Here is a 14,075-nt window from a genome sequence, read left to right as displayed (position 1 = left end):
AAATATGTTTACATGACACGTGGCACCCTGCTGAAATTTGAAAAGATATAGAGTCGATGGTCGGAGTCTCCGCACATTCCTAACCCTGGGGAATTGGGTGTTTGAACCACTGTGGGTATAAACAGCTGTAACGTACTGTTCAGCAATATCTACTTTATATTATTAAGATGAAACTTACATTGCCCTCTGTTGGATGAAGCCCTACTTTACACGCTCATTGCATGATAATTGCTTTCTTCTATTTTCTCTCTACTGTTACACTTAAATCATTTAAATCGATAATTCATAGTATTATTATCAAGTTTGCACAGAACGGAGAAACCATATACCTTTTATTAAAGATTTTTATTTCTATATGAATATGTAATACAAAGACGATGTACAATCCATATCTGCGAATATTGATAATGCTCTGATATTTGTTTATGCATATAACTTTAAGTGAAGCTCTGTTCTGTACTTTCACCCTGTTTAATAAAAACACTTAAAAAAAAAACAACAAAAAAAAACCAAGCGAAGGGTAAAGTTCAAGTAAAGCTCAACCAAACCTGAGCAACACTAGCTACCATGAGCTGGAAAATCTATGCACACAAAGGAGGAAACATACAGTATACAGGAAAAAGATCATAAAATAGTCTCCTAGCATTATACAAATAACCATCAGTGAGAAACCAGCAGGATAATATCACCCATGTCCCACAGCTTAATACATTCCACCCAAGTGATCTATTGGAGACTTATTATATTATTACATGGTAATATAGGGGGTGAGGTCACTGCTGCCATGACCTCACCCTCTCCACTCCCCTCCTTCCCACCCCTGTCCTCATTTTACCCTACCACTGAAGTCCATTCTATCCTTCAACCCGCTTCTCCCTCCACCTGCCCGCTCGATCCTATTCCCTCCAATATTATCCGTCATCTTAGTCCGTCGGTCTGCTCTCACCTGGCTCACCTCTTTAATCTTTCCCTATCCTCTGGGATCTTCCCCTCCTTCTTCAAACACGCTCTTGTCTCCCCAATTCTCAAAACACAAAAATCTGGACCCCAAATCTCCATCCAACTACAGGCCCATCTCCCTCCTCCCTTTTGCCTCCAAGCTCCTAGAACGTCTGGCCTAGAATTGTCTCCTAAGCCACCTTACTGCTAACTCCATTCTAGACCCCCTCCAATCCGGGTTCCGCCCTTTACATTCCACTGAAACTGCCTTGACCAAAGTCACTAACGACATACTATCGGCTAAATCCAAAGGCCTCTTCTCTATCCTCATCCAGCTTGATCTGTTGGCTGCCTTTAACACGGTTAACCACCCTCTCCTGCTCAACACCCTCTGCTCCTTTGGCATCACTGGCACAGTCTTCTCCTGGTTCACCTCATACCTCTCCAATCGCTCCTTCTCCGATGCCAATCAGTGTTCCCCAAGGGTCAGTCCTTGGCCCTCTCCTCTTCTCCCTCTACACCACCTCTCTGGGCACCCTCATCAGCTCCTACGTCTTCCATTACCACCTTTATGCTGATGATACCTTAATCTATCTCTCCTCCTCTGACCTATCCCCATCACTCCTGTCCAAGGTCTCCGAATGCCTCATGGCCATCTCAGCCTGGATGACCCAACGCTTCCTGAAACTAAACATGGCTAAAACAGAACTTCTAGTCTTCCATCCCCTCTTCTCCCACTATCTCCATCAGCATTGGTGAAACAGAGATCACCTCCACCGACCAAACGTGCTGCCTCGGTGTCATCATTGAATCCTCCCTCTCTTTCACCTCTGCAACATCTCGCACATCAGACCATTCCTCTTCACATGACGCAATCAAAATTCTCATTCACTCTCTTGTCATCTCCCGCCTTGACTACTGAAACATCCTGCTCTCCGGGCTACCTCTCGCCCCTCTCCAATCCATTCTTAATGCCGCTGCTAGGCTCATCTTCATCTCCCGCCACTCTACCTCCACCTCCCCCCTCTGTCTATCTCTTCACTGGCTCCCCATTCCTTTCCGAGTTCTCTTTAAACTCCTCACCACCACCTACAAGGCTCTCTCCTCCTCCACCGCTCTTCACTGATCTCTATCCACACTCCCTTCCGTCCTCTTCGCTCCGCCGCCTGACCTCTCACCTAATCACCTCCTTCAACTCCCGTGTCCAAGACTTCTCTCCCGCTGCCCCCCCTGCACTGGAACAACCTCCCGCCACCCATCAGGTTTTCTGATTCCCTTACCTCCTTCAAGCGCTCCCTCAAAACCCACTTCTTCCGACTAGCCTGTCCCTCCTCCTCCTCCTAACCTCTTCCGCTCCTCCTATCCTGCCTACCCTACCCCTTCATCCGTTCCTACTTATCCTATTGTTTTTCGTTCGTCCACCCACCTCCTTTTAGTCTGTTAACTCTTATGAGTAGGGCCCTCCTTCCTCACGTACTCACCCTACCTCTTTACCTCACCAGCGCTCCTGCCCTGTTCTTCCCTTCCTCTACTTCATTTTCAGTCTCAAAAATTTCCACACCTACCTCTGAACTGATGTTGATCTTAGTTCTACCAGCTATACCCCTATTTATGCTGTATTTTATCAACACACCCTATACGTTACCTTGTAATTTGTTTTTTTTTGTTTGCTATGTACGGCGCTGCGGACACTTTGTGGCACCTTATAAATAAACAAACTACTACTACTAATATATTGTGTAGCCCCCATGTCTCAGTGATGACAATATATGATGTGTATTACAGCCAGCCTGTACCATGTCTCTCATCCTCCGTGTATTACATTACACCTGTGTGTGGATTTTCTGGTGTCTAGCAAGTTGTGATTTACCTGTATAACATATCCCACACTCAGAACATGCCTACGGCTTCTCCCCTGTGTGAGATCTCTGATGTATAACAAGAGCTGATTTATGTATAAAACATTTCCCACACTCAGAACACAGAAATGGCTTCTCCCCTGTGTGAGTTTTCTGATGCCTATGAAGTTCATGTATTTCTGAAAAACATTTCCCACACTCAGAACACTGAAATGGCTTCTCTCCCGTGTGAGTTCTCTGATGTTTATCAAGATGAGCTTTCGATGCACAACATTTCTCACACTCAGAACACTGAAACGGCTTCTCCCCTGTGTGGGTTCTCTGATGTACAGCAAGATGAGCTTTCGATGCACAACATTTCTCACACTCAGAACACTGAAACGGCTTCTCCCCTGTGTGAGTTCTCTGATGTTCAACAAGAGCTGATTTACGTATAAAACATTTCCCACACTCAGAACACTTAAACGGCTTCTCCCCTGTGTGAGTTCTCTGATGTTCAACAAGAGCTGATTTACGTATAAAACATTTCCCACACTCAGAACACGGAAATGGCTTCTCCCCTGTGTGAGTTCTCTGATGTGCAACAAGAGCTGATTTACGTATAAAACATTTCCCACACTCAGAACACTTAAACGGCTTCTCCCCTGTGTGAGTTTTCTGATGTTCAACAAGAGCTGATTTACGTATAAAACATTTCCCACACTCAGAACACTGAAACGGCTTCTCCCCTGTGTGAGTTTTCTGATGTTCATCAAGATGAGCTTTCGATGCACAACATTTCTCACACTCAGAACACTGAAACGGCTTCACCCCTGTGTGACTTCTCTGATGTACAGCAAGAGCTGATTTACGTATAAAACATTTACAGCACTCGGAACATGAAAATGGCTTCTCCCCTGTGTGAGTTCTAAGATGTCGGACAAAGCCTGATTTAAGTGTAAAACAGTTTCCACATTCAGAGCATGTAAATGGCTTCTCCCCTGTGTGAGTTCTCTGATGTGCAAGAAGACCAGGTTTCCCGGAAAAACATTTCCCACATTCAGAGCATGCAAATGGCTTCTCACCCGTGTGACCTCTCTGATGTTTTACAAGTTGTGAGCTTTGTGCAAAACAAATCCCACACTCAGAACATGGAAACGGCTTCTCCCCTGTGTGAGTTCTCTTATGTGTAACAAGAACTTTTTTATATGCAAAACATTTCCCACAGTCAGAGCATGGAAACGGCCTCTCACCTGTGTGAGTTCTCTGATGTTCAACTAACTTTGACTTACACAGAAAATGCTTATCACATTCACAACAGGCAAATATTTTGTGAGCTGCACCAGGTGTACCAACATCGGTGCCATCAGTGGTACATTCCTCATTATCGGTGGCAACAGTGGAACATTCCTCACTATCGGAGGGAGCAGGCGATGTATCTGCACTGTGATGGACTGAATGTATAGTTAGAGGAATGCGACTTTCTCCTGGAGAACTTCCTGTGATGTCATCTTCTATTTTCAAACCTAAAAAAAAAAAAGGGGGGGGGGGAAGTGTTCTCCGTCGGTTATTCCTACTTTGGTGTCCTTGTGCTGGGAATACCATATATGCAAGGAAATAGCTATCTTATTTTTACACCAGGGAGCATTTCCGGAGACCCCCTCCCACACCGAACAAAATGGACGCCCCTGCGCTGATGGGGTTAATCCCTGTGCTGCAGCGCCATCTTTACACGAAAGCGGGCTCTTGTCATGTTTAGAACATGTGGTAACATTCTATATCTGTAGTGCTGTAAGCACAGTTGTAGGATGACATCAATGTATATACACCTAGGAGCACTGCACAAAGCATAAATCTATATAAAGCTGTGTACACACGGTGCAATATATTGCTCAGTGTCTCCTGTTCACCAGAGATGGCCGCTGATGAGCGGGAGACTCTGCCGGGGGTGATGCAGAAGGAAACCGCTGATGGCAGGAGCGAGCTGTTGCCTGTACTCCTGTGTGCAATGTGTTACTTCTGTGTATCTTTATGTGACGTGTCCAGGAGGTCGTCAGATCATCTCCACATTTATAGGAAGTCATTCTAAGGAAATTCTCAGATGCAAACTCATGAAACCGGTAGAATTTGGTAAGTGTGAGGACCAGGTAGCAGCCTTGCACAGCTTCTCTGCCGAAGCTCCGTGACGCCAAGCCCAGGAAGAGGCTACCGAGCTCGTGGTATGGGCATTGATCCTAGATGGAAGCGGTCTGTATAAGCAAAAAGAATCCCGTCATCAGCCAACGAGCAACTGTCTGCTTCGAGGCCAGCCAACAAGGGGCGGATTGGCCAATAAAGTTACATGGAAGTTTCCCGGGAAGCCGTCTGACCCTGAGGCCCGGATATTAGCAATCCCCCACTGCACTGCACTGCCCCATCACTAAGGTAATGGATGGCAGGAAACAAGGGGCCGGCCACCGCAGAGTTATGGGTAGCCCGGAGGCAGTTCCCCGGCTCCAGCAATGTGCTAGTCAGCGGAGCTAACACCAGCAGCAGCAGCAGCTCATCTGATGGTGGAGCTGAGGTTGGGATGACAGCTGGGGACTCCCGACTGGGCACAGCAGCACTGGAGTCCTCCACGAAAAGCAGCAGAGAAGCCCCTGCAGGACAGAGAAGCTAGGGAACGGGGTATCGTTGTGCACAACCCGCATTTTACAGCGATTCGTGGTAAACCGCTGTGGGGGAGGGGGCTAATGATATAAGTCATCTGGTCACAACACTGAGAAAACCAGGGCCGAATAACAATGGGCCTGATGGAGCTGCAGCTCCAGGACCACACTGCAAACCGTCCCACAGCATCTGCAGTGATTCTCTGCTGCAGAAGCCAGGGAAAAAAAAATCCTTCTTCTGCAGCCCCCAGCCTCCTAAGCCCCGCCCCCTCCGGCCTCAACAACACAGCCACTGTACCAGTCACCTGTGACAAGAATGCAGACATCGGCATATAGTGTATCCAGTTGAACTCTCATGGCGGCGCAGCGGAAGGCTCTTCTAGTCCTCCTCCTCCCTGCGCCACATACTTGGCTCCTCCTGCGGGCGGGGAGACGTTTTGCATATGATGTCATGAAGGCCCTTGTCCTGCAGCAGCTGCCACACTCAGCCGTACCCGCACATCAGAGCCAGGCCGAGCAGCACACCACAAAGCTCCGTGAAGGCGGCCTGTCCGACTGTCCTCATCCTGTACAATAAGGTGAGGGATCAGAATTTCAGGCGTGTCTGGCTGCAGTGTCTTTGTGTACCTCTCACCCCTGTGCCTCTCTCCTTTCTTCCAGTTTTCCCCCTGTAGTTAATCTCACTCCCACCTTCCACCACTGTACCTGCGCGGCAGCGGGAGGGAGCAGCATCGCAGAGGCGCAGAGTCTGTGCCGCCATCACAGAGAAGACATGCTAGAAGTACTTCTGCGCCTCTAGCGGCTGTCTCCTTTGCTGCAGCGGCCATCTTTACAGGGGTGCAGGGTCCAAATGTCGTTTATGCAAGTGCCCGTTTGTAGCAAGGGGTCTATACAGATGAACAAGCGCATCTTAAGGTGCTGACCTCAGCACTCACTGGGAGCGGGTTCAAAGGCATCAATGTTGCAGGCTGAACAAGCAGGACCCAAACGTAAGGTGCTGTGCAGAAGATGTTGCGATGTAAGAAACAGTACGGTCTTTACATTACCAGTCGTAGAAAAAGCAGTGCCACAGCCACCTACGCCAGCGGATAGCTGCCCACAGGTCACGAATTAAACTGGACATTGAGAAAAGAGCAGGGTGCCTAGATGGTGGCCCGTCATTTCATGCCGACGGGTCACAGTGCGGCCACTCGAATGGTGCGTACACGGTGAGATTCCTATGCTATTCCACTACGATTCGATTGCTATGCTCTCAATTCATACTATCTACATTTATATATTTACAGCGCCTTATATAGAGCAGCAGATTCCGTTACAACGCCTTATATAGCGCGGCAGATTCCGTTACAGCGCCTTATATAGCGCGGCAGATTCCGTTACAGCGCCTTATATAGCGCGGCAGATTCCGTTACAGCGCCTTATATAGCGCGGCAGATTCCGTTACAGCGTCTTATATAGCGCGGCAGATTCCTTTACAGCGTCTTATATAGATTCCGTTACAGCGTCTTGTATAGCGCAGCAGATTCCGTTACAGCGTCTTGTATAGCGCAGCAGATTCCGTTACAGCGTCTTGTATAGCGCAGCAGATTCCGTTACAGCGTCTTGTATAGCGCAGCAGATTCCGTTACAGCGTCTTGTATAGCGCAGCAGATTCCGTTACAGCGTCTTGTATAGCGCAGCAGATTCCGTTACAGCGTCTTGTATAGCGCAGCAGATTCCGTTACAGCGTCTTGTATAGCGCAGCAGATTCCGTTACAGCGTCTTGTATAGCGCAGCAGATTCCGTTACAGCGTCTTGTATAGCGCAGCAGATTCCGTTACAGCGTCTTGTATAGCGCAGCAGATTCCGTTACAGCGTCTTGTATAGCGCAGCAGATTCCGTTACAGCGTCTTGTATAGCGCAGCTGATTCCGTTACAGCGTCTTGTATAGCGCAGCAGATTCCGTTACAGCGTCCTTTATAGCGCAGCAGATTCCGTTACAGCGTCCTTTATAGCGCAGCAGATTCCGTTACAGCGTCTTATATAGATTCCGTTACAGCGTCCTTTATAGCGCAGCAGATTCCGTTACAGCGTCCTTTATAGCGCAGCAGATTCCGTTACAGCGTCTTATATAGATTCCGTTACAGCGTCTTATATAGCGCAGCAGATTCCGTTACAGCGTCTTGTATAGCGCAGCAGATTCTGTTACAGCGTCTTGTATAGCGCAGCAGATTCCGTTACAGCGTCTTGTATAGCGCAGCAGATTCCGTTACAGCGTCTTGTATAGCGCAGCTGATTCCGTTACAGCGTCTTGTATAGCGCAGCAGATTCCGTTACAGCGTCTTGTATAGCGCAGCAGATTCCGTTACAGCGTCCTTTATAGCGCAGCAGATTCCGTTACAGCGTCCTTTATAGCGCAGCAGATTCCGTTACAGCGTCCTTTATAGCGCAGCAGATTCCGTTACAGCGTCTTATATAGATTCCGTTACAGCGTCCTTTATAGCGCAGCAGATTCCGTTACAGCGTCTTATATAGATTCCGTTACAGCGTCTTGTATAGCGCAGCAGATTCCGTTACAGCGTCTTGTATAGCGCAGCAGATTCCGTTACAGCGTCTTGTATAGCGCAGCAGATTCCGTTACAGCGTCTTGTATAGCGCAGCAGATTCCGTTACAGCGTCTTGTATAGCGCAGCAGATTCCGTTACAGCGTCTTATATAGATTCCGTTACAGCGTCTTATATAGCGCAGCAGATTCCGTTACAGCGTCTTGTATAGCGCAGCAGATTCCGTTACAGCGTCTTGTATAGCGCAGCAGATTCCGTTACAGCGTCTTGTATAGCGCAGCAGATTCCGTTACAGCGTCTTGTATAGCGCAGCAGATTCCGTTACAGCGTCTTGTATAGCGCAGCAGATTCCGTTACAGCGTCTTGTATAGCGCAGCAGATTCCGTTACAGCGTCTTGTATAGCGCAGCAGATTCCGTTACAGCGTCTTGTATAGCGCAGCAGATTCCGTTACAGCGTCTTGTATAGCGCAGCAGATTCCGTTACAGCGTCTTGTATAGCGCAGCAGATTCCGTTACAGCGTCTTGTATAGCGCAGCAGATTCCGTTACAGCGTCTTGTATAGCGCAGCAGATTCCGTTACAGCGTCTTGTATAGCGCAGCAGATTCCGTTACAGCGTCTTGTATAGCGCAGCAGATTCCGTTACAGCGTCTTGTATAGCGCAGCAGATTCCGTTACAGCGTCTTGTATAGCGCAGCAGATTCCGTTACAGCGTCTTGTATAGCGCAGCAGATTCCGTTACAGCGTCTTGTATAGGGCAGCAGATTCCGTTACAGCGTCTTGTATAGGGCAGCAGATTCCGTTACAGCGTCTTCTATAGGGCAGCAGATTCCGTTACAGCGTCTTCTATAGGGCAGCAGATTCCGTTACAGCGTCTTATATAGGGCAGCAGATTCCGTTACAGCGTCTTGTATAGGGCAGCAGATTCCGTTACAGCGTCTTGTATAGGGCAGCAGATTCCGTTACAGCGTCTTGTATAGCGCAGCAGATTCCGTTACAGCGTCTTGTATAGCGCAGCAGATTCCGTTACAGCGTCTTGTATAGCGCAGCAGATTCCGTTACAGCGTCTTGTATAGCGCAGCAGATTCCGTTACAGCGTCTTGTATAGCGCAGCAGATTCCGTTACAGCGTCTTATATAGCGCAGCAGATTCCGTTACAGCATCTTATATAGCGCAGCAGATTCCGTTACAGCGTCTTATATAGAGCAGCAGATTCCGTTACAGCTTCATATAGCGCAGCAGATTCCATTACATTGTCTTATATAGCGCAGCAGATTCCGTAACACTTTACAATAGTAGACAATAGTAATAGTAGTACATGCATTGTGCACTATATAGTCATAGTCTATTTGGCTTTTCGATCAGCTGATCAGCATCGGCATCGAAACGGGAGCTTAAAAACATGGTTCAATCACCATTCTATGCGTTACCGATTCAATTTTGACTATATAGTCAAAATTGAAGGGTAAATTGCAACTTGTGTACACCCCATAAAGGTATATTATCACCGACAATGTGGCTGCCTCTGCCTGCAGGAACAATCACTCCTCGCAGCTCCTGAGGTGTGAAGCTCAATGGATTCAACATCTTGCCACACTGCTAGGGTCGCCAATCCCGGGATCCGGATCGGTGGGATCCCGGGATTTGGTCCCTAAAACGCCGGGATTTCAATCCCGGGATTGGAGTGTTCAAACCCGGGATTTCATGATTACACTGCTCATGCGCAGTCTAATGCCGGCCAGCGTCTGAGCTTGTGCTTCTCCCATCCCGGGCAGTGCGGCTCTGCGCAGCGTGACGACGTCAGAGGTCACGCTGCGCAGGCCACACGACAGCCTGACGCGCTGACCTCCCGCCGCGCTGACCTCCCGCCGCCTCTGAGACCGCCCACCCACCGAGGCTGACCCCCGTACCATCACCCGCCCAGGCTGCATCATGGCACCCACCCAGGCTGCATCCGCCCGGCCGTACCTGTAATTAAATATGCGGGCGGGTTTTTGCATTAGGAAAGCCAATCCCGGGATCGGGCATTTTTCAATCCCGAAGGCACGTATTGTAGGCTCGAAACAATTGTTGGATTGTTCATATCTTTTTTGTATAAAGAACGACGCCCCTGCTTTGGTGAGCTATTGTGCTGTATATTTGGGGTGATCCCCCTGGGAAGGCACCGGAGCCATACTCGACCTACAGTGGGAGTGCCGGATTTCTTTTGGTCACATACATATATATATATACATAAAAACCATGCCCTGCAAAAATGTCTGTACCTCTGGTAAAAGCCACACATTTCTAAACGAAAAAAGACAAGGCCGAAATCTGAACCTTCCAAGATTTGAGACTCAACCCCACTGTAAAAGCCATCCTGAAGGAACTCCAGTACTTTAGACAGCTTAAAACAGGAAGTATGAACCTTTTGGCGCTCACACCACTGAATATATTTCTTCCACACCCTATGATAGTTGGTGGAAGAAACAGTCTTCCAAGTCCGTAACAGTCTGGACTATGGCCTCCGAAAAACACTTCTTTCTCAACAAGTTGGTCTCAAAAGCCACACTGTCAAAGCCAAGCAAGCAAAGTCCTGATGCAAAAACAGACCCTGTCATAACAAGTCTGGTCTCAGAGGAAGACGCCAACCCGGAGCTGCTGACAACCTGAGAATGTCCGAGTACCAAGACCTTTGCCAATCCGGACCAATAAAAAAAAACGGAGACTACTAAGTTTCAGCACTCTCGCTATCATGGAAAATGGAGGGAATATTCTCCATCCTGAACACCCAGGGAACCGTCCCAAGCTCTGGGATCTCTAACTCTGGAACAGAACCGTGGAACCTGACAATTCTGCCGGGAAGCCATCAGATCCACCTCTGGCAACCCCCAGCGCTCCACCAGGTTCTGAACGACCACGGGTGCATGGACCACTCCCCTTCCAGTAACGGAGTCCTGCTCAGGAAATCCGCCTCTACATTCCAGATCCCCGGAAAGAAAATGGCAGACGGCACATGGGATTTCACCCACCTCAAGATCTGGGACACCTCGAGCATTGCTGCCCAGCTGCTAGTCCCTCCCTGGAGGTTTACGTATGCCACCCGTGTGGCATTGTCGGGCTTACTCTGAACCCGCAAACCTGTTAAACGTTTTTCTGCCTCCAGAAGAGACTTCTCTGGTAACCAGAGACCCTGAAGCCTGAGATGAATTTTTACTGCACCAGAATCCATGTGATTAAGGTCGGCATCACAACTACCAGAGACCAGGCCATCAGGAGCATGTCCAGATCCAACCACCACTGGTGGGAAAGACAAGTCTCCCGAGACAACGTCAGACACTCCTGCTTCATGGACTTCGATCCCCAGACCAACTCCGTAGGATGTTCCCCTGAAAACTCTGAGTGGAACCAAGCATACTGCAAGGTCTCGTAGGTAATCACCATTTTGCCCGACAGTCTGATACATGTCCAAACTGGTGGGTATAGAGTTAGATGGGGAGCTGGTTGGGGGGGGGGGGGGGGGTGGATGAAGCCCATGACTTCCTTACCAGATACATGGGAGAAGGATGTCAGAGTCGGTAGGGGGGGAGGAAGTGGCAGGTTGCAGATGGTCTGGTTGGATGTGATGTCTGCACAAGTAAAACCACATTGAGGTAACACATGACATTGCTGGTGTGCACTGATCACTGGGGTGTGCGACACTTCTAGATGTGTGTGAGTGTGAGTCTGTGCAAGAAGGGCTCCGAGGCAGCGGGTGCATCTAATTCCCCTCGGTGAGGTCTGTTGTGCTTCCTCTGTGACACTGGTGTGTAATGTACCAATTCCTGTGCAGTTATTTGCAGCCAACTATCTCTAATACAATGACAGCGGATTATAGTTGTGTCTGCGCTACGACTAATATGCAGAATATACAATAATATACAGTACACTACAGCTCTCAGGCAGATACGTCTCCCTTATTCCTACTGACAGAGGAGGGGGGCGAGGTAAGAGATCAGGGGCAGTGACAGAGGAGGGGGGCGGGGTAAGAGATCAGGGGCAGTGACAGAGGAGGGGGGCGGGTAAGAGATCAGGGGCAGTGACAGAGGAGGGGGCGGGGTAAGAGATCAGGGGCAGTGACAGAGAAGGGGGCGGGATAAGAGATTAGGGCAGTGACAGAGGGGGGGGGCGGGATAAGATATTAGGGCAGTGACAGAGGAGGGGGCGGGATAAGATATTAGGGCAGTGACAGAGGAGGGGGCGGGATAAGAGATTAGGGCAGTGGGCAGAGGAGGGGGCGGGATGAGATTAGGCCAGTGGGCAGAGGAGGGGGGGCAGGGATAAGAGATTAGGGCAGTGACAGAGGAGGGGGCGGGATAAGAGATTAGGGCAGTGACAGAGGAGGGGGCGGGATAAGAGATTAGGGCAGTGACAGAGGAGGGGGCGGGATAAGAGATTAGGGCAGTGACAGAGGAGGGGGAGGGATAAGAGATTAGGGCAGTGACAGAGGAGGGGGCGGGATAATGAGATTAGGGCAGTGACAGAGGAGGGGGCGGGATAATGAGATTTATGTCTTGCCTGGTAAATCTCTTTCTTCGAGGACATCAGGGGCCACAGCGTTACAGTGGGTAGTGGGAGAGAGCACCAGCACCCTACAGGTTAAACTTGAACTGCCTCCCAGGCAGCCGGGCTCCTCCCCTCCTCTACCCCGCCTCCAGGCGAAGCTCAGTTTTTTTAACAAGCCAAGACAGGAGACAAGAGAGAAGGAAGAGAAGCACCGCACAGAAACACATTCTGAAACATGATGTTAGTACCCTCAACCGAGGGATAATATAACATAATCATAACTTAACTGTAACGGAAGTAAAGCAGGCGCGGCAGGGAGGGATCCCTGTGGCCCCTGATGTCCTCGAAGAAAGAGATTTACCAGGTAAGACATAAATCTCATTTTCTCCTTCGGGAGACATCAGGGGCCACAGCGTTACAGTGGGACGTCCTAAAGCAGCCACCTATGGGTGGGGACGCGCCTGTGCCGCAGCCAACACACTCTGGCCGAGTCCTGGGAGGCAAACATGTCAAAAACGCAAGACAGTATTGGCGGACAACCAAGTCGCCGCCCTGCAAGCTTGTTCAACTGTAGCACCGCCCCTAACAGCCCAGGACACCCCCACAAACCTAACGGAATGTGCCCAAATCCCCACCGGAACCGGGAGGGAGGCTCCCAAATATGCCTGCCAGAGCGAATCCAGCGGGCAGTAGTTTGCGTAGAGGCAGGCCACCCTCTCATCTGAAAGCCATAGGAGTACAAAGAGAGAGAGAGTCTAACTAGTGCAATGGCCCAGAACGGCGCACATACTGTAGACAAGAAAACATCGGATTATACTTACCGATAATTCCTTTTCTTCCTAGAGATCCCATGGCAGCCATTACCTAGGGATTTCATCCCACATCCTTGAGTTAGACAGTTTACTTTTTTCCTCGGGAACCTCCCCCTCTGGTATAAATCCCAGCTCCTCCCTCTCCTGAGTGTCTTTTCGAGTGTCTCCTTCTTTTAAGGTTCCTAGGAAAAAAGAGACAACAAGGGAGGGCAACTTGATGGCTGCCATGGGATCTCTAGGAAGAAAAGGAATTATCGGTAAGCATAATCCGATGTTTTCTTCTACAATCCCCATGGCAGCCATTACCTAGGGAAATACCAAAGCATATGAACAAATAAGGGAGGGACCCAATATAGATTGAATTCACTAATTTTTTAATCATCAAGGACTCCTTGCAGGACTTGCACCCCAAATTGCGGTTGAGATACGTCAAGCTCATAGTGGTTGGTAAATGTGTGTACTGAGGACCAAGTCGCTGCATCACATATATCTTTGATAGAAGCTTTCGCCTTCCAAGCCCACGAAGTCGCTATTGCCCTGGTGGAGTGTGCCTTAATAATGGGAGGAACTTCCTTATTTTCTCTCTTATATACGAACGTTATCAGTTCTCTTATCCACCTCGAGATGGTTTGTTTTGTTGGAGGAAGACCACTTCTTGTCCCTTCTGGGATCACAAATAAATTTTTGGACTTTCTGATCTCTCTTGATCTGTCCAAATACGTAGTAATACTTCTTACCACGTCCAAGTTGTGCCATAATTCCTCCTCCTTAT

At 49.0% G+C, this 14,075-nt stretch overlaps 1 protein-coding gene across 1 annotated transcript in view; it reads right to left on the bottom strand.

Moving 5' to 3' along the window:
• Window positions 1–362: 362 nt before the first annotated feature.
• LOC146009954 (uncharacterized) overlaps window positions 363–14,075 on the bottom strand; it is a 32,985-nt gene continuing 19,272 nt past the window's right edge. The window contains exon 4 of the mRNA XM_083150631.1: window positions 363–4,303. Within this exon, the coding sequence (XP_083006757.1) occupies window positions 2,841–4,303 (1,463 nt within the window). The 3' untranslated portion in view covers window positions 363–2,840. The remainder of the gene's footprint in view (window positions 4,304–14,075) is intronic.

Source organism: Crinia signifera, chromosome 6 (genome assembly GCF_055691185.1).
Source record: "Crinia signifera chromosome 6, ASM5569118v1, whole genome shotgun sequence".
NCBI classification, from domain to species: domain Eukaryota; kingdom Metazoa; phylum Chordata; class Amphibia; order Anura; family Myobatrachidae; genus Crinia; species Crinia signifera.
This window is presented reverse-complemented; position numbering and strand designations above follow the sequence as displayed.